We start from the raw sequence: 23756 nt of genomic DNA, 5'->3' as shown, positions 1-23756 counted from the left end.
AGCGGCATTGACAGCAGCCCAACAGTGACTGACTGACTGAACTGTCTTTGCAGGATTGACAAACCAAAGGCCTTATCCCTCATGCTGCACACTGCTGACATCAGCCACCCTGCCAAACGCTGGGACCTCCATCACCGCTGGACCACATCTCTGCTAGAGGAGTTCTTTAGACAGGTAGTCAAACCAAAACACTCCTCACCTATCTTTGCTGTACTGGCCTGGGGGCTGTTAATACACAAAAGTAGTGGGTTAGCAAGTTAACTTTGTTTGGCTGTTACACAGACTTCACCTATACTCTGAGGTCTGCACCGAGGATTAGATCAAATGGACTTGGTCTCTCTCTTTTTTTTTTTCTTTTTTTTTGCAACTCTGTTGATTGTGGTTTTCAACAAAAATTACCGTACTATATGATACATATGTAAACATTATATGCAGGAATAAGAAGAAAACACATGGGAACATAATAACAATTACAGAAAAAACAAAAAACAACCAACACAAGGAAAATAATAAAGAAACCAACAAACAAACAAAAAAGCAAGCTCCCTCCCCAAATAAAAATAATAAGTAAATAAATAAATAGATCTGATTAATTAATAGATAAATCAAAAAGACACAATTGGGTACATAGCTACCTAGGGTACATAGGTTATTTGGTATATACTCATAAAGACAGAGAAAACAGCAGTGCATAAAACTGTGCAAAGTGAGCATGGCTGACTTTTTTTTCTCTCCTTGTTTATGAAACAGTGGGCAGTTGGACTTTCTCTTTGATGTAGTTAAGAATGGGACTCCATACTTTATAGAAATTCTTTGTGGAGCCCCTCAATGACTACTGTATTTTTTCTAATTTCAGAAAGTGCAATAAATCTTTTATCTAGTGAGTAAAGGAAGATGGGTATGCATCTTTCCATTTAAGTAAAATTAGGCGTCTGGCAAGCAGGGTAGCGAAAGCGGCATAGTCCGCCTCAGACTTGGACAGTCTATGGGGGAGTATAGGGTGCCAACAGGGTCAGTTTTGTTCAGGGATTCTGTGATAGTTTTTAAGATGAGAGACCAAAATTCTTGAAGCTTAGCACATGACCAGAACATATGGCCATGAGTAGAGGGAGATAAATTGCAATGGTTACATGAGGGATTAACATCTGGGAAGTATTTAGACAATTTCTGTTTTGTCCAATAAGCACAATTCAGGATTTTGCACTGTATCACACCATGCCTGGCACATACAGAGGTTGTATGAACTCATTTCAGGACAGACTGCCATAGTTCCTATGTGATAGCTTCGACCATATCCAGTTCCCATTTGCCTTAATATGAGAGCGATTTGGCTGATGTGCCTGTGTGATCCTGTTATAAAGTATGGAAATTATACCTCTGAATGATGGAGGCCACTCTAAGAGTGCATTGCCTGTGTTGCATAGAGATAGGGCAGGAAACTTGGACAGGGTTTTATGAACAAAGTCAAGAGCCTGATAACGAAAGAAGTTGCTGGAGACTGAATTTAAGGCAAAGTTGTTCAGATGACAAAAACACGCCATCAGAATACAAATCCTTGAAGAATTTAATGCCTGTTTTCTGCCAGTTTGTGAATGTCTTATCTAGTAAGGAAGGTTTGAAAAAGTGATTTGAGTGCATGGGGGATTTCAAAGATAAGAACAACCATCCAAAATGGCGCCACATCTGTGTCCAAATTTTAATGGCTGACTTCATAACTTTGTTTTCGGTGCAGTCTGCTGCAGGGGTGACAACTGGGCCATAGACCAAGGCTGGCAGAAAAGAGGGTAGACATGATGAGGATTCTGGAGTATATCATGATGGTGCATCTGCACGAGGGTCTTCATAAAGCCAGTGCACAATGGCACAGATGTTAACTGCCCAGTAGTACGCTAAGAAGTCTGGTGCTGCCATTCCACCCTGAAGACATTTTGTCGTAAAGTCAAAGTCATCATAAATTTTGATGTCGTAAAGTGTTTCTTGCTATCTTGGGAATTTTACCATTTCAAATAAAAGAGGAAAGGATGGAGTTCAGCCTGTGAAAAATGATTCGGGTATGAATACTGGGATGGATTGAAATAGAGGAGTGAATTTAGGGAGAATATTCATTTGTATCAAATTGATGCGATCTGCAGTAGAGAGTGGTAGAGGCATCCAACGTTTAAGAGTGAGCTCTGTCTGACCTATAAGAGGAAGAAAGTTAGCTGTGAAAAGTTTAGAAAATTGTCTGTAATACAAACACCAAGATATGTAAACTTATGTGTTACCTTAAATGGAAGGGACAAGAATGAATACTGATGAGCAGCATCATTAATGGGAAACAATTTGCTTTTCTGTAAATCTATAAATCTATATATGTATAGCCTGAGAGGTTATGGAATTGGTCTAAAGTATGAAAAATATGTGGAATTTGCAGAATCAGTGATGTATAGCAGCAAATTGTCTGCATACAAATGAGGTTTTTGTTCATGGCCTTCTCTAATAATACCTGCTATTTGTGTATTTTGTCTGAGTTTAAGTGCAAGAGGTTCACTGGCAATGTTAAAAAGTAGAGGTGAGAGAGGACAGCGTTGTCTCGTGCTGTGACCTACCTTGAAATATCTAGAAGTATGATTAGTGCGTATTGAGGAGACTGGAGATGCATATAGTAGCTTGACCAATGTTATAAACTTCTCACCAACACCAAAGCTTTCAAGGGTATGGAACAAGTAGCTCCACTCAACCCTATCGAAAGCCTTTAGGGCATCTAGGGAGACTACTACTTCAGGAATAGGGGATTCCGATGGGTGATATATATCATTAAACAGTTGTCTCACACTGAAGAATGAAAACCTATTTTTAATGAAGCCAGTCTGATCGGACGATATAATATCCAGTAACACTTTCTCTAGGCAGCAGGCAAGAGTCTTTGCAATAATATTAGCATAGACATTTATTAGTGAAATTGGGCGGTAGGAACCACAACAATCAGGGTCTTTATCTTTCTTTAGGAGAAGAGAAATTTGGGCCTGACATAAAGTTTTTGGAAGAACTCAATTCAGGTGATTCAGTATACATGTTTAGAAGGAGTGGCGCAAGCTTCCCAGAGAATCTTTTCATCATCTCTCAACGCCTCATCTTTCAAACTCCACTGGGTAACCATCGGGGCCTGGACTCTTGCCACTTTGTTAGACTACAGCTGCCTCAGTCACCTCCTCTAGTGTTATTGGTCTATCAAGAATTTCTGTTATATCCATGGCCACTTTGGGCATAGAGAGGTTCTCAAAAAACTTGTGCAGGCTGTCTGCACTGGGCTTCTGCTCCAAGGTATAGAGAGAAGCATAGAAATTTTGAAATGCATCATTAATCTTCTGTGGATCACGAGTAAGGCCATTGCTAGTATTGATTTCTGAACTTAACCAGGATTTAGAAGACTGTCTGAGTTGGTGTGCCAAAAGTTTACTTGGTTTGTCACTATATTCATAGTATATATGTCTGGACTTGATAATCATTTCTTCAGCCTTGTAATTAGAGAGGTTGTCAAATTTCTTTATAAATGTCTGCAGAAGGAGATGTATATTTATTCTCCATCTTTAGAATGCGGTTGGTAAGATTAGAAAGAGTAGAAGTACGTTGATGTTTTTCATATGATACATAGGAAATTAACTGACCTCGCATGTACACTTTAAATGTTTCCCAAAGTGTACTATGACTTGTTTCAGATGATGTGTTTGTTTCAATGATAAAAATATATTTGTTTGGAAACAAATTCCACAAAGTTGACATCAGATGGTAAACGTGTGTTCAATCTCCAGGGTGGGCAGGAGGTAGACTTGCTTGTAAACTTCATGTCCATTACAAGGGGTGAGTGATCAGTAATTACTCTAGCCTGATAACTGCAGCTTAGAATGAATGGTAGTAACTCATTATCAGCAAGAAAGTAATCTATATGGGAGATAGTGATGGGAATTCCGGCTCTTTTTAGCGAGCTGGTTCTTTTGGCTCGGCTCCCTAAAAAGAGCCGGCTCTTTCGGCTCCCAAGTGGCTCCTAAGATTTTTTGTTGCTCAAATTAATTTATTACCCAAAATAATGTAAAATGAATTACTAATGTAAAAAACATACATTATATCAAATGTTGATTATTTATATGGCTTTATTTATACACTCAACATACTCAACATGGAGGAGAGTACTACAATATTAAGCAGAGTGCTTAATTTTGACAACAAACACCACATATTATATTAATTACTAATTTTCTGTGTAATTGTAATATTTAACACTGGATATATCAGTCTTCTGTTGTGCAATGAAGTTTTAATCTGTCAACAAGCAGATATTTTGTCTGATAATAATAAAGATTATATATATATGACTTATATATGACTTGGTTTTACAAGGCAGATAAAAGAACAGATGTTACATGTATCAGAAGGAGGATCTCTTCTATTTTAACCTCAATCAGTGATCAAGAACGCACTTTATTTCTTCAGCTTTGATCGTGGTCTGCAGACTACAGTTAACCTACAGGTGGTCTCTTCCTCTATTCTCTCTTGACTCTGTTGAAAACTGTCCAACTTGGCTGTAGATTTTCGTCTCCACTTCCTGCTGCGGCCGCCTGATCTCGTCTACTTTCCAGGCGAGGCGCAGTTCATCTCAAACGAGTGTATTTTCTCACCTTTCAAGCGTGTTGTCTCTGTCTGTAGCGCATGTTCTCTCTTGTCTCCCTCCCACTTGCTTATGTGCTCACTGTGTTGTGTGTCTATAACCCCTCCCCTCCCCCTTCTACTCAGTGTGGACACACACACATGCCACCAATCATGTGCGACTTTAACAGAAAAAAAGAGGAGAAAAAAACAAATCGGCTCCCAATCAAGAGCTGGTTCCCGTCGTTCACTTCAAAGAGCCGGCTCTAAGATCCGGATCGTTCGTGACCGACACATCACTAATGGGAGAGTGTATAGTGAACAGGGGAGGAAAAAGAATATCCATGAGTATTGGGGTTCAGACAGCGCCACACATCTGTAACAGCATAGTCTCTGAGAAATGTATAAATCACTTTTGTAGATCTAGAATTTGCAGTTGCTCTTAGAGGATGTGTCCAAATTTTGAAGACAGCAGTTCAGGTCCCCCAATAATGAGGTGGTATGAGTCAATATTAGGATTCTAAGGATTCTAAGGATTCTAGTGTGGCCAGCCATGTTCAGTGTGTTGTGTTGGAGGAACACAATCTGCGCACCTAAGCTATTGAGGTGATGTAGTACTTTGTGAGCTTACCAAGACCCCTAACATTCCAGCTAACTAATCTAACCAACATGCCCACTGCTCCAGGAGTCAGGTTGTGATTAGCCAAAGCCAGTCATAAGAAAGTGTAAGTAGCATTGACAACATCGGCACATATACAATTCCCTCCCTCCTGTACACCTCCCTGAACTTGGTGTAATCATATTCCCCATGTAACAGGTCTGTAGATTAATCACTGTCCCAGTTACCTGTGCAAAACTGTCAACACAGAAGCAAGATAAGGTAAATGTCATGTTAGACATAGAAAATGTGCAGTAAACAGACGTACACAGAGAAATTAAGTGGAGAGTAAAACTCATCACTTTAAAGTTAACTAGCCTGCCATAGCTGAAGAACATAATAGAAAACTTTAACAGCAAACAACTGTCCAACTGATAAAAGTGGCTGCTATAGCAACAGGTCAGAACATAAACAAAATAGCGGCTTAATTTGTCAACAACAGACATTATATGTCACTGGCGCCCTTTTGTTGAGTAGACATTAGCCTAGGTTACAGGATAGATCATGTTACCTTCCAAGTCGAGTTAAAGTTATTAATCTGTAACCTTCACAGTCTCTGGATCATGTGTCTCCGACAGCAGCTCTGCCACTGGTGTTGTCGGGGGGTAGTGGCACCCTGGAAGTTACATACTCCATTGCGAGTTGAGGGTTAGTGAATGAGCGGTCCTCTTCGCCAGGTAAAGTAATCTAGAACCTTGCTGGATGGTGGAAGCCAAAGCAGGTGCCTCGGATGTCATGGAGCCATTTACTCACATCCCCTAAGGCGGCTCACCTTTTGGCCACGATGGTAGACAGGTTGGGGAAGATGTATATGGCCTGTCCATTGTGAGAAAGAGAGCAGATCTGGTGCGCCTGGTGAAGGAGGAGTTCACAGATATGGAAATAGTGGACCCTGACCATAAAAAACTGAGGTGGTTGTTTAGGTTTCGGTTTAGCTTGTAAAGTCCTGTGGGCTCTATCAAGCAGGGGTTTCTCCTCCAGTTTGAATATTTTCTACAGGAGAGTGGATACAAATTCCATGGGTAAAGTGCCTTCTTGGTCCTCTGGTATGCCCACCTAGACGTATGTTATTTCTCCTCAGTCTGTTCTTGAGATCTTCACACTTGACTTGGAGGTCCTTAACATCAGATTGGAATTTAGAGACCACGGCCTCCAGAGCAGATACAGAGTCACTTGTTGCTGTAGCTGATGATTCTACCTCTTTCAGGCATCTGTCTTGCTCCTCAAGGGACTGCTGTAAGGTGGCCACTGATAAAGTTAGCTTGTCCCTGACAGCAGCAATGTATTCCTCTAACAGCCGTCTCTGTCTTACTGCGAATGTCACATTTCAAGTGTCTAGAGCCTTTGTAAATATAGCTACAGTTAATGTGTCATCCTCTTTAGCGTAGTCTGGCTTCAGCTGTAGCACTAGCACTAGCATTAGCATTGCCAGTAGCACCACAAGTGTTGGATGGTTTGTTGGTTGGGGGCTTCATGGTTTGTTCTTAAAATCAGTCAGTCTATAGTATGGCAGTTTGTCTTGAATAGGAATGATGTTTCATGAGAATTGGGAGTTGAAAATGTCTTTTTAAAGTCAAATTAGAGAATCACCCCATGGAGCTTACAAAAAGTTCGTCTACATCTCTCCTGTGCAACAGCACCCTCCCAGACTTGTTATCTCTGAGGAAGATCCAGGATCCCAGTATCATCATGAGTGCTATTTACAGTCAAGTGAAGAGTCATAATGAGCGCAGAATGGAAGTTTAATCATTTTGTGATTCATGATGAAAATTGCTGAGTATTTCTACCCCAACCAGATGTCCACTTTGACTCTGGGTATAAAAAAAAGGCTTCTGACATCAGCTACAGAGTTAACATTTAGGGCTCCATTTTACGCTAATCGAAAGCACAAGTGGAAAGCACGAGGTGCTATGGATTTAATTTATTCAAGGTGTGTCCAAATCCACCTTTTCAGTCTTGCACCAGGGGGGCAGGGTCATTTTGTATGTTATAGATCATAATTGTTTAATCCTTGTTTTTGTGGATCACAATAAACACACAGACACAGACACTCCAGCTGCTCCAGCTGTCATGCTGACTTCTCTGATAAAGACGATCTGACAGCTGTGATCCTGTCCTGTGCACACTTTGCAGGTCTGTTAAGCTTTATCAGGCTTTATAGTTATAAAACAATTTCTTTTTCCTTATTATTGAGTTTAACTTTAAAGACACACACATGGCTGTTAAACATAAATGAAAGGTGTTCTGTGGATGTAGAGACATGTGTGTGCACCTCAGCCAAGCACAAACACACACCTGCATGATTTTAACTTCAATATTTACAATTTATTGCTGAGAAAAAATATATTCAAAGGACACTTAATTAACCAACACTCCTGTGCGGAGAAAAGATTGTGAAGGCATGTGTGTGGTTCAGCCAAATGCACGGGGTGCTATCTTGTGCTGACAGACCGATTGCACCATGGACTTCGCACCTCGACCAGATTTTAGCTGGTCTAAAGCACAAATGGTTTTTACTCCAATGTGCTGAGCACAAGATAGCAAATGCACTGGGCCATGCCTTCGTTTTGCCTTCATTTTTAGACCTCCTGCCTCCCACCCTGGATTTGCTCTGGTGGCTGTTATTTGAGGCAGTTCTTGTTAGACCTTATCCAGTCATATCTTTTTCTGTAGTGTAAAGGTAATTAAGCACTACATGTTTGGTTGTAAGCTTATTATATCAAAAAGCAAAATTGAAAGTAAGTAAAAGAGAATGAAAGTATGTGTAAGTCATCATACTCACGCATGGACTTTCCAGATGAGATATTTTGTAATACCTGTTCAACAAGCTAAATTCCAGCCAATCAGTAACATCAAATTGCTGGAGAGACAGTGGAGAAAACCATGCTGATTTCAGTCACCTCAACTGGTCTTGTCCAGTTTTAAAAATGTACTGGCTATTTTTTTTTTTTTTTTTTATAGAAACTGAAAATGACCTGAAAATTGATCTAAAAATAAGCCATGAGTTTATTCTGTTTGGAAAAATGCCAAAGGGGATGGTTGAATCTGAATGCAAGTACCTCATTAAAATCCTGAGGACAACTGCTCTTAAACTTTAAACAAAATAACTGGCTCCAGAAACTTAGCCCAAATGTAGAGAAATGGATGGGCCTAGTGGAACAAGTAAAAGAAATGGAGCAGCTAACATATAAAATCAGAGGAAATCTTAGAATGGGACTGTGGGCCAAATGGGAGACCTACATAGAAAATAAGGGACAACCATAAGATAGAACCATAATGCGCCTCAGCTAAATAAAAAGCACAGTATCTGTAGACACTCTGATACCACTTTTTTATTTATTTATTTATTTTAAATTATACTTTAATTTTTTTCATCTTTTCCTCTCTTATCAACATCATAGTTTCCAAGCTAATTGTTAACCTTATTATTTTGACAATTTGTTGATGAGTTATGAGTTATTCATTCATTTAATTGTGATTGTTCAGTGAACTTCTGCCCTAAGTTTCTAGGGGACCTAGTCACCTTTAATTATTTCTAATATAATATTTGCTACCTTGTTGAGGGTTTCTGTATGAGTGTTTTTGTTTTGTTTTTGTTTCCCATTTATTTGTGTTTTTTTTATTCATTTTGTTTATTTCATTGTTTTTTGTTTAACAAATGTCACAATGGTACATTTTGGGGAATTTAAAAAAAAAAAAAGATTCTACAGAAGTGCCCTGTAAGCTGACAACACCTTGTGATGTTGGATTTGTTTTCAGGGTGATAAAGAAGCAGAGCTGGGTCTACCTTTCTCCCCTCTCTGTGACCGCAAATCCACCATGGTGGCCCAGTCTCAGATTGGTAAGCAACACAAAAACAATTACAACTGTAGTGGGGGGTACATGCTGTTTACATACCTTTTCAAATACAAAATAGTGTTTACTGACTTTTTCACAGTGGTCTTCCCACCTGTCATTGCGTGATTTTTAATATAAACATATACAGGTTTGCATATAAATATACTGTGATGTATATATATTAGTGCTGTCAATTAATCGCATGACTGTCTGTAGTTAATTGGGATTACTTGCAAATTAATCGCACATTTTTTATTTGTTCATAATTTACCTTAAAGGGATATTTTTCAAGTGTTTAAAATGTAATTCAAATGTAACTTTATTAAATAAAATATATTAACAAAAAAACAATGTCAGGTATTGGCACTGCATTTGACATAGAAAATATGCTCAAATAATAACATGACAAACCCAAGTCCATCCACAACATTCATATGTTTTGGATGGTGAAGATAATTTATAGGATTAGCTATTAACAATTTGTCTCAAAAGCAGTATCTTAAATAATAAGTTATCTCAAAACAATGATTTATTATCTCAAAATAATTTAGCATCTCAAAATAATGATTTAGTAATGACTAGTATATAAGTATAATCTCCATCCATCCATCCATTTTCTATAACCGCCTATTCCCGAAGGGTCGCGGGCTGCTGGAGCCTATCCCAGCTGACATTGGGCAAGAGGCGGGGTTCATCCTGAACAAGTCACCAGTTCATCGCAGGGCTGACACATAGAGACAGACGACCACTCACACTCACACTCACACCTACTAGAGTCACCAATTAACCTGTGGGAGGAAGCCAGAAAAAACCCACGCAGACACAAGGAGAACATGCAAACTCTGCACAGAAAGGCCCTGCCCCAGGGGATTAGAACTCAGGACCTTCTCACTGTGAGGTGGCAGTGCTAACCCAAGTATAATCTCCTCAGTGATTATTTTTAGATACTCATTATTTTGAAATATTAACTCAATATTTTGAAATACTTATTCATTATAATGAATTACAGGATTTTGCTTTTTTCCATCATTCTTCTATGGGATGTATTATATAGACTAGCCAGGGGCGGGAGTGATATTTTGCCCTGCCCCGCCCTTTGCCCCCCCCCCCACCAGCGCAAAGCAGGATATACCTATCAGGTGTGCCAAAGTGCCCTCATTAATTCACAGATGAGTTTAGGCCGAACATGCAATAAACCAATCAGAAAGTCAGCTCTCATCACCTTTAAGAGGCATCAGCAGCGCAAGCAGAGGCAGCATGACTGCGGATTTACCAGGAGGAAACAAAGAGAAAAGAATTTCAAAGGGAGGAGACAGATCTCCTGTTTCCAGGAGTGAAAGCGCGAAAGCACGCAATATATGGAGACAGCAGGACGTCTCCAAAACGGCTTCATGTGTAAATAATTTATTTTACATTAACGCCTGCAAAAACCAATACAATAAATGAACTGCAAATGTCATGCAGATATGTAACTGCTTATATTTTAACCTGAAGCACGTTGAAAGTATGTTGTATTTTATAATTAATTATTATCAATATCATCATCATTATTACCTCTGCTGGCTGAGGAGCGGGGAGAGAGATGGTGCGGTAGAGAGGGGAGGAGAACAGATCCCGTCTAGCCATGAAGGTTCCCGGTTCCCCTGGTCCACCTGAGCCAGGTGGAGGAGCAGATATGTGGCAGTCCGTGCTCCTCCTTCTCCTCTCCCACCTAATCCTCCTCCTCCCATCCTCGCTCCTCTGACCCACTGCGAAACAGTCAGAGAGTTTCTGAAGTTTGAAGTGCACAAAATTATGCATGAATATATCCAACCAGCTCTGACAGAAGCACACATAACTTTTTCTCTCCGGGTTGGGCTGGACTCGTCAAATATAGTGTCTTGTATATTTTATATGTTATAGATCATAATTGTTCAATCATTGTTTTTCTGGATCATAACAAACACGCAGACACAAACACTACAGCTGCTCCAGCTGTCATGCTGACTCATCTGATAAAGACGATCTGACAGCTGTGATCGCGGCCGTGCTCAGTTTGCAGGTCTGTTTAGATTTATTAGGCTTATAATTATATTTTTTTCCTTTATTAGTGAGTTTACACGAGATACACGTGTGCACAACTGTTTAACATTAATGAAAAGTGTTCTGTGATTGTGGAGACGTGTGCGCCTCAGCCAAGCACGAGACACACGCAAACGCTTATAACTTCAATATTTACAATTTATTGCTGATAGAAAACATGTTCAAATAACACTTAACTAATCCACACTCCTGTGTGAGGAAGAGAATGATCATAAATGAAGGTGTTTTGTGATTGTGAAGACGTGTGTGTGTTTTCGCCTGCCGGGTGCTATCTTGTGCTGAAAGACCACAGACTTTGTGCTTCGACCAAGTTTTAGCTGGCCTAAAACACAAGCAGGTTTTACCCCACTGCGCTGAGCACAAGATAGCAAATGCGCCGACCTCGCCTTCGTTTTGCCTTTATGTTTAGACCTCCCGCCCACAGCGGCACAGACCCAGCACAAGTGCATTTGCTATCTTACCCACATGGCAAAAATGGCACTTGCACCAGTGAAAGATAGCAAAATCACTTGCACTGGTGGCACAACAGCTTTGTGCTGGGTGTAAGATAGGGCCTACTGAGTTTAAGTCAGCAGCTGTTAGTTTGTTTCCACAGAGGGAATATATGACTGACAGTATGAACACACGTGTCCTTTTATGTTTATCAGGTGAAGTCAAATATGAGTGAAGTTTGTTTAGAAAATATTACTGCAATCACAATGCTGATTGAATTGAATTGAATTGAATTGAAATCTTTATTTGTCATTACACAAGTGCAACAAAATTACCTTTGGTTACAACCCGTCCCAGAGGACACAGAAACACAAAGACGGTACGAATAATTGACATGGGAGGACAGGGACAGGAGGACCACGATGCAGCTGATCCCGGCGCTCCGCTACTTAGATGAAAAATAAATGAAAACAGGAGGGGAGGAAGAGGGGGAAAAAAAGGCAAATCCCAAACTATGCACCTGTTGAGGGGGGACACAGTGTGAGATTTGGAATAAAAAAACACCTCAGCACAAGCAACAGTTAAGACATTATAACAGGACTTGGACACCTGCACATGTCGGTGTGGGGGAAGGGGGGGGGGGGCGGTCACAGTGCAGTCGCCCGGGGAGGGCTGCAGCTCTTACACAGAGCGCTGCCCTCAACCTTCGCCTACTACGCTGCATGGGGGAGGGAGGGGGTGAGGGGCCAAGGAAGGTGAGGGGCCAAGGAAGGCATCCAGGAGAGTGGAGAGATAAGCGTCCTTGAGAAGGCCGTTATGTGTGGGAGCCAATGGAGATAACAGTTTGTTTTGGGACGGGCTGACACTGGAATTTTCCTGTCTGCCCTTGAGTCTCTCTGAGTCTCCCGGTGGCTTGCTTCAATATGTCCGAATTGGTGGCCAGATTCAGCCGAGCCGAGCCGACAACTTCTCCAAGTTGGTACCCATCTCGCTAAGGAGCTCAGGAAACGCATCCAGTTTGCGATTGAGCTCACAAATCGCTTGAGTCTGTGTGCTGGCAGCCCTGCACATTCCCTCGTTCAAGGCGAGCAGCTTGTTAATTGCAATAAATCAGGAAGCTGCTAAGACCAATCAGCAGAAAGCCTGAAATCATAAATCCAATTATGTATGCGTCTTCAACATCCTCCACGGAAAGGACCGACAGACACACGATCCTCCTCTTCTCCCAGGAGTCCATCGTGTAACCGGCTGCGAACGTTCCGTCGGGGCAGGCGGGTTCTCCTTTACCCATCTTCATTGTGGAGAAAATTTGGTCGATTGCATTGAGAGACCAGCTGACCAGATCCATCATTTTGGTTTTGGAGAGAGAGAGAGAGAGGCTCCGAGAAAGTTTAGACAGAGACAGCACAGGACAGAGAGCAATAGCAGGGCAGATAAGGGCAGGGAGGGAGAGAGAGAAAAAGCGTCTGCCTTCCTCGAGTGCCAGAGAAGAATCTCTGTCAAGTGTCCTCTCCCTGGACACTTCCTCCAGGTCTTCCAGGAGGATCCCAAGGCGTTCCCAGGCCAGCCGAGTGACATAGTCACCCCAGCGTGTCCTGGGTCTTCCCCGAGGCCTCCTCCCAGTGGGGCATGCCCGGAACACCTCCCCAGGGAGGCGCCCAGGAGGCATCCGATACAGATGCCCGAGCCACCTCAGCTGGTTTCTCTCGATGTGGAGGAGCAGCGGTTCTACTCCTCACCCTATCTCTAAGGGAGTGCCCCACCCCCCTCATTTCAGCCGCTTGTATCCAAGATCTTGTTCCTTGAGACCTTACGGCCACAGCTCCGAAAGGCCGCGTCAACAATGGAGAACATGGTCCATTCGGACTCAATGTCTCCAACCTACCCCGGGATCTGGTCAAAGCTCTCCCGGAGGTGACAGTTGAAGACCCCTCTGACAGAGAGTTCCACCAGACGTTCCCAACAGACCCTCACAATACATTTGGGCCTGCCAAGTCTGTCCAGTTTCCTCCTCCGCCAGCGGATCCAACTCACCAGGTGGTGATCAGTTGACAGCTCAGCCCCTCTCTTCACCTGAGTGTCCAAGACACACGGCTGAAGGTCAGTTGACATGACTGCAAAGTCCATCATTGACCTCCAATCTAGGGTGTCCCCATGCCACGTGCACTGGTGGACACCCTTATGCTTGAGCATGGTGTTCGTTATAGACAAACTGTGACTAGCACAGAAATCCAATAACAGAACACCACTCAGGTTCAGATTGGGGGGGCCATTCCTCCCAATCACGTCCCTCCAGGTAACACTGTCACCACCCATGTGGGCGTTGAAGTCCCCCAGCAGAACGACAGAGTCCCCAGTCAGAGCACTTTCCAGCACCCCTCCCAAGGAAAGCCGGGTACTCTGCACTGCTGCTCAGCCCATAGTCCGAAACAACAGTGAGGCACCTATCCCCGACCTGAAGGCACAGGGCAATGACCCTCTCATTCACCAGGGAAAACTCCAACACATGGCAGCTGAGCTGGGGGGCTATAAGCAAGCCCACACCAGCCCGCTGCCTCTCACCATGGGCAACTCCAAAGTAGAAAAGAGTCCAGCCTCTCTCAAGGAGTTGGGTTCCAAAGCCTAGATTATGCGTGGAGGTGAGCCCAACTATCTCTAGCCGGTACCGCTCAACCTCCCACATTAGCACATTAGCAGTTAACACTTATTTGTGTTCACATTTTTTTATTTTAGCAATGGAACACTGTTTTTATTCATTTATTCATTCATTTACTTATGTATGCATCTATCCATCCATCCATCAGGCGCAGCGTTATTAAATTATTAAAATCAGGATTTTAATACACCAGTAAGACAAAAAAGTTTCCATTTGACAAAAAGACAACATTTATTTGGCTATTATCACATGTGAGGTCTGGACCATGTCTGCATGTCACAATATGGCGGTTGTTGAAATGATGACCGGTGTACTGAGGAAAGCTTATCATTGTTTTATTTTATACCTGCAAATGCATTTTTCATCAAAACTAGAACGTCTATAAAATGTAGACAATACAGGAGGTAGAGCTGAATGTTGCTGCCTGACTTGATGTCTTCAGATTACCTTCACAGCACAGATACTCAAGTTTATGAATGAACAGCGCATCACACCATGCTCTCTCTCCTGTTAAAAGTCATTGTAGCTCACCCATTATTCTGATCACTTCACTTCTTTTAGGAGTTTCATTTTCAATCTTGGTTTCCTGCTGTTCCAAATGAATTTCATTGCAATAGAATCCCATTTTGTGAATGTATTGGATTCAATATGTATTGGAAGTGATTTGAAAAGGAACAAAACTCTTGGTAAAATATTCATCTGTATATTTTTTTAACTCTTTCCCAGGGGAGAATGGAATTATAGACCATCTGTTTAAAATCATACTTAATTTAACTTATCAATTCTCCAAATTTTCTTGTATACAAATTACTTGAATTCTTTGTTATACATATTGCAATATGTTTAATCCTTTCCACATCCCAATGAAGTACATATCTGTGCTTGATTTAATCACAAATCGTACAACCCATAACCGTTACTTCTGATTTAGTGACATTCAGTGTACACCCTGAAATAGCTCTGAATTCTTCAATTACCTTCATTAGTTCTTCAATTGACTGTTCAGGCTTGGATAAATAAATTATTATATCATCTGCATACACTGAAAGTTTATGATTTTCTCCTGCTATTTTTATACCTTTTTTTTTGTTCCATCCATCCATGTTCAATACATCATGTAAAAATCAATGGAGATAATGGGTCCCCCTGTCTGGTACCTTTAAAAATTTTAAACATGTGGGGCATTACCCCATTAACTTTAATTCTAGCATTTGGCTGACATTATTTTCAACCATTTTATAAAAGTGGAATGAAAGCCAAAGTTTGTTAAATTCTCAAATACATAAGTCCAAAAGACCTTATCAAAGGCCTTCTCAGTGTCCAAGGTAATCATAGCCACAGGGAGATTCTGTTTCTGAGCTTCCTCCAAAATGTTTAATGTTCGTCTTACATTATCAACAAGCTGTCTCCAAGCAATAAACCCAGTTTGATCTGGATTTATCAGCTGTGGTAAAATTTTTCTTAATCTGGTAGCTAATATTGATGGTAGAAGCTTATAGTCTGTAGTTAGTAGTTTGATATTTACCTGGCTGATGTAAAACTGTTATAATTGCTGAATTCCATGTCACTGCCCATGTTTCATTGTCCAATGCCCAATTGAATGCTTGACATAGAAGTGGAACAAGGTCAAACTGGAATTCCGTGTAAAACTTGTTGGTATATCCATCATTTCCAGGTGACTTATGTAATTTAAGGTTTTTAATATGTTCATAAATCTCCTCCTCAGTTATTGCCTTTGTAAGAGTGATGTTCTGTTCTTCTGTGATGATGGGTAGGTCTAATTTTTGGAAAAATTGCATTAGCTTGTCTTTGTCAACATGGTTTTGGTCAGCATCATCGAGATCCTGGTAGAACTGTGCAAATTGATTTGCTATCTCCTTTCAGCCCTTTATTATTACCTTTGAATGTTTTTCCCTTAGTTGTGTAACTGATGCCTTCTTTTGCTATTTTTTAGGTTTATACCTTAGCTGATTTCGGTCCTCCATCGTATGTTCTTTGTCGCACAATAGAGAGTTATTTTTCTACTTCCATATTTAAGTACTCATTTATTGCTGCCTTTGCCTCTTTAGGGTGCTTAAATACAGAGGCTCCTCCAAAAGATTTGTGAACTTTTTCTAAGTTCTTAATTTTCCTCTCAAGTGACTTTCTTGCATTTTCTTTCTGTTTTTTCCTAAAAGAGGCATAGGCTATTATTTCCCCCCTTAAAACAACCTTTGCCTCTTCCCATAGTATTACTGGATTAACTGTGTAATCCTTTTAATTTTATTTTGAAGTCATTTTCTATCAGGAGGGTTATTAAATATTCAGATATTTGCCCCTTTCTCTTTACTGCCCTTTAGCATCATTTGTAAGGGAGCATGGTCTGATAGATAAATTTGGCTGATTTTAATGCTATTGACCAAAGATAGATCTCTTGCAAGCATAAAGAAATAAGTCCTGAATAATTGCCTGTAATTGATGAAAAATATGTGTAGTCTTCTTGATATGGGTTTAAGGTCCGCCATACATCCACTCTTCTAATATCTTTAGAAAATTTCCTCATGAAGAGTGCTTGTTTTTGGGCCTTGTGTTTTGTACTACTTTGTGAATCCATTTTTTCACTCATTAATAAATTAAAATCTCTTCCTACTACAAGTATCCCTTTACTTTGCTCAGTTACTACATCAAAAATGTTCTCAATTGTACCTGGACCTTCCTTAGGAGGGTTGTATATGTTTAATAGTGTAATATAGTCTCCATCTATCTTCCTTACTACATGAACATATCTAATAATAATAATAATAATTCATTATACTTATATAGCGCTTTTCAAAATACTCAGACGCTTGACAAAAAAAGAAAAGAGAAAGGAAGAAACAACATACAATAATATAGCAAACAACAAAAAGAAAAACAAACAAGCAAAGGATGAGGAGATGAAACTGTCAGTGATTGAAAGTAGTGTTGAACAGGTGAGTCTTGAACGATTTTTTGAATATGGGGAGAGAGGGCGAGTCTCGGATGGCTTTGGGGAGTGAGTTCCAGAGCGATGGAGAAGGCCCTGTCCCCCCAGGATTTGTGCTTAGTCCGGATGGGTGGGGACAGGAGGTTAGCATCACCAGAGCGGAGTGTGTCGGTGAAGGAGTTCAGACAGTTAGGGTGGGGCCAGGATATTTAGGACTTTGTATGTGATTAGGAGGATTTTGAAATTAATTCTCTAGGTGCGGGTATGGGTATCTCTAATTCACAGGTGCGGGTATGGGTGAGTAGTCGGGCAGCAGAGTTCTGGATGTACTGGAGCTTATTGAGAGTTTTTGATGGTGAGCCATAGAGGAGACTGTTGCAGTCGTCCAGACGGGAAGTGATGAAGGCATGGATCAGGGTTTCTGCAGTTGTGGAGGAGAGGGATGGACAGAGACGGGCGATGTTCTTGAGGTGAAAGAAAGCTGTTTTGGTGATTTGTTTGATGTGCTGGTTGAAGGAGAGGGTTTGATCAAAAATGACGCCAAGATTACGGATGTGAGGGGAGGTTGGTACTGAGGAGCCGTCAATGTTGAGAGTGAAGTTATGGGTGGATTTGGTGAGTGCTTTTGGACCAATGATGATTATTTCGGATTTGTCCCAGTTTAGTTTGAGGAAATTGATTTGAAACCAGGATTTTATTTCAGTGATGCAGTTAGACAGAGTAGAGTGGGTGGCAGTGGAGATTGTCTTGGTGGAGATGAGGAGCTGGATATTACCAGCAAAGCAGTGGAACTGGAGACCATGGCGGCAGATAATGTGACCAATGGGGAACAGATACAGAATGAAGAGGAAGGGGCTGAGAACTGAACCTTGGGGGACACCTTGGGGGAGGGGAGCAGTGGGGGATTTGCAGTTGTTGATGGAGATGAATTGAAGTCTGCCAGAGAGATGACTTAAACCAGTTTAGGGCAGTGCCAGTGGTGTTGTAGACTGTTTCAAGTCAGGTGAGAAGGATGGAGTGGTTGATGGTGTCGAAGGCAGCGCTGAGGTCGAGGAGGATGAGGATGTTGAGGTTTCCGGCATCAGAGGAGAGAAGGAGGTCGTTAGTAATTTTAAGGAGAGCAGTTTCAGTACTGTGGTTTGATTGGAATCTGGATTGAAATTTTTCATACATGTTATTGGCAGAGAGGTGGCTTTTCAGTTGAGAGGCAACAGCATGTTCCAGTACTTTTGACAGGAAGGGTAGGTTGGAGATTGGCCTAAAGTTATTGGGGATGTCAGGGTTAAGTCCAGTTTTTTTTTTTTAAATCGGGGTGACAGCAGCAATTTTGAGAGATGGTGGGACAACACCAGTAGACAGGGAGGAGTTTATTGTTGTGGTGATTAGTGGGGAAAGAGCAGGAAAACAGGCCTTGACAAGACATGAGGGGATGGGGTCCATGGTGCAGGTGGCAGGTTTCATTCCAGTAATGAGCTTGAAGAGCTCTGTAGGGGAGACTGGAGAGAACTGAGACAATGGTTGGCAGGATAAGGGGGAGCAGGTGAACCGCAGTGGTGGTTAAGTTGCTGTAGATGTCGTCTATTTTGGTTTGGAAGAATGAGAGGAAGGAGGTGCATTTGTCGGCTGTAAATGACTGAGAACTGTTGTCCAGAGGGTTGAGGAGTTTGTTGATTGTGGAGAAAAGTGCTTTTGGGTTTCCAGAGCCAGAGTGAATCAGTTGAGAATAGCAGGTGGTTCGGGCAGAGGAAAGGGCATCTTTGTATCGCTGCAGATGGTCCTTGAAAGGTTCGAGATGAACTGTGAAACCTTTTTTATTGCAGGGTCTGTCGAGTTGCCGGGCACGAGTTTTCATCACACGGAGTTCGGGGGTGTACCGGGGGCAGAGTGGTTGAAGGAGACTGTTTTGGTTTTGAGGGGTGCAAGCTGGTCGAGGCATGAGGAGAGAGTGAGATTGTAGTAGTCTGTGAAGTCTGAAGGGCTGTGGAGGTCAATGAAGTGAGATGTGGATATTTTTTCAGAGAGGGAGGATGAGAGGAAGGTACGGGAAACAGAATTGAGATTACAGAAGGTGATCGTGCGTTTTTGCTTTGGCGGTGGGGTGGGAATGTCAATGGTCATGGTAATGGCTAAGTGGTCAGAGATGGTGAGGTCGGAGCCAGAGAGATGATACAAGGTGAGTCCAGTGGAGCAAACAAGGTCCAGAATGTGACCACGGTTATGAGTGGGAAAATTGACATGTTGAATGAAATTAAAGCAGTTGTGTATTTCAATGAAGTCGGTGGTTGTAGTGGAGTCTGAGGAGTTAATGTGGATATTGAAGTCGCCAAGGAGGAGGATTGAGGGAGAGGAAGAACAGAGCTGGGCCAGAAAGTCGGAAAAGTCAGAGAGGAATGATGGGTGAGGTTTGGGGGGTGGTAGACGATTGCCATAACTAACTGTGTGTGACCAGAGAGTTTAAGTACCAAGATGTTCAAATGAAGGAGCAGGTTAAATGGAGATGGGACAGGTTTTGATTTCCTGCCTGTGTTTCAGTGAGTCAGAGGAAGTCCACTTTGTTATCAAGAATGAATTCATTTAGAATGTGGCTTTTATTATTGAGGGACCGGGTATTGAACAGAGTGAGCTTCATATTGCTTTGCATGGCATGAGTTGACTGAGGAGCTTTTTCCAGGGCTTGCAGACAATGAGCACGTACATGTGTAGTGTTGTGATGACATAGACAATGAGTAGCAGGGTGCTCAGTTGACCAGAGAGTGGGGATGGAGTGACCTGACTGAAAGTAAACAAACTTGCGACCAGAGCCTCTGTGGATGTATCTGGGTCATCGTAGAAGTTCAAGGAGGTGGAGTACTTCAGTGCCATGCTGGTCGGGAATGAGTGTAGAGCCTGGAGAAGCTGGCCGGCAGCCATGGGCTAGCTGACCAGAGTGTCCAAGACAACAGGGTAATCCAGAGCATGGCATGTGAGGAGGACTGGATGATGAAGATGGGCAGCTTGAGAATTTGTTAGTGAGAGGAGAAGGCTTGCAGGCGGAGAAGGCAGCCAGGTAGCTGGTAGCGCCAGCAGTTGGCAACTTTCATGCAGCTTGATGGCTGCAACAGTGGCTACCAGGGAGCTAGCTAGCCAGCCACCCGCAGCGAGCAGGGAGCTAGCCAGCTTTCCAAGGCAACCCACCGAGGAGCAGTCCAAGCCTGCAAAAGGCCAACCACGACAGGTCAGGTGGTGAGATGTCCAGAAGTGGGTTGCAAACAGCAGTGGAAGAGCTTGGTCAGATAAAGCCGGGAAGATCGATTAAAGAGCAGAGGAGAGCTGACAGAGCAGCAGAACAAAGTCAGTGTTTCAGGTGTGTTAACAGGCAAGTAAACACCGTCTTTAATAATGACTGCCAGGTCCTAAGAGCAGCTTGATGGAGTGTTTACATATAGTTAAGTGTTCCAAACCTCTTTTCAAACCTTTTTTTTCTCTTGTAATTTGAGGGGAAATGACAATAGCATTAAGATCACCACCAAACAATACAAACAAAATAGATGCAAGGATCCTCATGACCAAGAGAGAGCACTTGTGAAATTCCATTTAATCTTCAATGTGTGCCCTTATTTCTACATCTAGTAATGTGCTAATAAAACAAAAATATTGGATAAAATTACCAAACCTTCTTCTATTACTACTTCTAATGATGTCCTTTTCAGAGTCAAATCAGTACCAGACTGTCAGTTTGTAGAGGATCCCAGTTTAGGCTTTTTCCCTCCCAAATAGAGCTGCAATGTCCTTAATAATTGGACGCTTCAGTTTGTTCATGGACCTTATGTCCCACAGAGCTGATCGACCCAGTCCATGCAGTTCTTTTCGGACCAGTTCTGTTTCAGACACCCTACAGTTTATTCCATATCCACATAGGCCATCTGCAGCTTCCCAGGCTGAGTTAAACACCACCACTCCAGTCTCAAGGAAAACTTTCAGCTTGCTTGGATAGAGTGACTGGAACCGAATTTCCTTCTGTCTCAGTTGTTTTTTTAATCTCAATATATTCTTTCTTTCTGTTCTGCAATGCAGTGGAGTGGTCATGATCAAAAAAGATCTGCTTCTCTCTGAACTCGATTTTCTTCTTTCTCAGTGCTCCATGTAGGACACTTTCTTTAGTTTGAAAGCTCGAAAATTTCACAATTGATCTGGGGGGGGGGGTCGGTCAGGTTCATCGGTTTCTTCTGGAGTGACCTGTGGGCTCTTTCTGTCCCCAGATCGGGTGAAGGATGCAGATTTAAAAGTCCTTTGATAAATGGGTCAATAAATTTGAGCATGTCTACGCTCTCAGTTTCCTCTCTCACTCTATATATTCTCAAGTTGATGCGTCTCTCTCTATTTTCCAGGTCTTGACATGGTCTTGTAGATACTGATTACTTTGCAGAATGAATGATAACAATCTCTCTGCAACAGCGCTCCGGTCCTCTGCTGTGCTTCTCCGAAATTCAGTGCCTTCAAGTCTGCTGTCAGGATTTTTAACCATTTCATTCAGCGTCATCACTTTCTCTTCCAGTCACTCAAATCCATGCTTCATCTCATCACGGACTGACTTCATTTCTGATTTCAACTTTGAGTTTAAAGTTCAACAGTGTCTTCACTTCAGCAAGTTCCATGGCTGCAGTCATATTGCAGTCTTTTTGTCACTGCTGTTGTCTAGTAGTCACTTTACTCATACATGTTGTCTTTCTCTAAGCTCACCCACACATATTATTTTCCAAAGTAGGGTACTTCACGTTATTTGTTATAATGCATCAAATTGTTTGTTTGTTTAAGGTGTAGAGAGCATGACTTGTCCTTCCTGCTTGCCACTTGACCCAGAAGTCATCTTTATGTTCTTAGCCAGCAAAGTGAACCTCCAAGCAAGATTGCAGGAAAATAGATACATTAGTTAAATCAACATTTGACAAGTTAAATACGTGAGATGTGCCAGTAGCTACTGACTGTTTTACTGTATACAGTAGCTGTACATAAAGAGCTGACAGGAAATCCTCATGTTCTTAGCTAGGAAAGTGAAGTATATGCCACGATCTTGGGCAAATAAATAAGAAATTAAATGCACGTTTGACAAGTTTAATATATGAGACACAAGATTGCGGGCAAATTTGAGTTAAATCCACATTTAACTTAAAAACACAAGATTTGCTTGTGATATACAACATGAGAAATATGAAAAACTTTGAATTAACTTACAGTGACAGGTGCCAGTGAGGAGAATTTTTTCTGCCAGCTCCGACTTAGCAAAAGCACACTGAACTGGGACTCTGATTGGCCAAAGCAGTGTTTGGATTGGTAAGAAATGGAGAGGAGGTGTCTTTTGATTGGCAAAAAATGGACGGTCAGTTGTTTGATTGGAGAGAAATGGACAAAAATGGAGTGTGGTCTTAGTAAAGTGTTATACTGGTGTGCAGATTTGAGACTTAAAAACATTTATTCCAGTATAGTAATTAATTACCTGTTTAAAAATGTCAGTAACACACATTTATAACAATATTAAAGTAATGTAACTTGATTACTTTCCAGTTAGATTACCTCAGTGTGAAATATGGTGTGATTGTTTAGCCTAATGTAATGTTTATTCAATTTGTTTTGGCCACAACTCAAAGATAGTCAGTTTACTGTCAGAGAGGAGTGAAGAAACCAGAAAATATTCACATTTAAAAAGCTGAAATCAGAGAATTTTGATATTTTTCTTTGTTTAAAAATGACTTAATTAGTTACTGACTTAACTTCAGGTTAAGTTAAAATTAATTTAACAGTTGATTGATTGATTGATTGATTGATTGATTGATTGATTGGATTAATCGTTGCAACTCTTAGTGTTTGATGTTTGTTGTTAGGTGTATTCATTTGTCTAGCTGTTCCTTTCTTGTTGTGCACAATTTTTATTGATTGATTGATTAAAGATAAAAAAAAGGCAAAAATGTCCACCCAGTGAAGCATTCTTTCAGTAGAATTGGCAGCTGTGTGTGCACTATGCATGCCAGTATATCATTCTTTATTTTAAACTTGTAATCTCACTAATAATCCCCATTTTTTCCTAAATGTATCTGTAATCTGATTACATGTTTTTTTATCTGTGACTGTAATGGAGTACAGTTACTTTCTTTTGTATCCAGATTAAAATACATTACATGTTACATGTAATCCTTTACTCTCCAAGCCTGCTGGTGTGATACAGCATTCACTCTAATATAAATTCTAACAACATTACTGTGAATGCTGTTTATTTCCCTGAAATGAAAACACAAAAATTGCAATGACGGTGTATTAGTGTTTTCATGATACTGGAATTTCTAATTTTGATACAATACCTTAAAACAAATCACTATTCAATACCATATATATATGATGTAATATACAATAATATCTATATCAGCACTGTGGTGCAGCGGTAAGGACTTTCGCCTCACATGTTCTCCCTCTGCCTGTGCGTTTCCTCTGGGTGCTCCAGTTTCCCCCACCATCAAAAAACCTGTGCATATGTTAGGTCAATTCTTCAGTCA

At 41.3% G+C, this 23756-nt stretch overlaps 1 protein-coding gene across 1 annotated transcript in view; it reads left to right on the top strand.

Moving 5' to 3' along the window:
- Positions 1–23756, top strand: part of pde1ca (phosphodiesterase 1C, calmodulin-dependent a) — a 74954-nt gene that overhangs the window by 32264 nt on the left and 18934 nt on the right. The window contains exons 12-13 of the mRNA XM_084747640.1: positions 54–174; positions 9041–9122. Coding sequence (XP_084603766.1) covers positions 54–174; positions 9041–9122 — 203 coding nt within the window. The remainder of the gene's footprint in view (positions 1–53; positions 175–9040; positions 9123–23756) is intronic.

Source organism: Lutjanus erythropterus, chromosome 21, assembly GCF_056507025.1.
Source record: "Lutjanus erythropterus isolate fLutEry1 chromosome 21, fLutEry1.hap2, whole genome shotgun sequence".
Classification (NCBI taxonomy): Eukaryota; Metazoa; Chordata; class Actinopteri; order Lutjaniformes; family Lutjanidae; genus Lutjanus; species Lutjanus erythropterus.
Note: the sequence above shows the minus strand (reverse complement) of the source record. Positions and strands in the feature narration are given on the sequence as shown.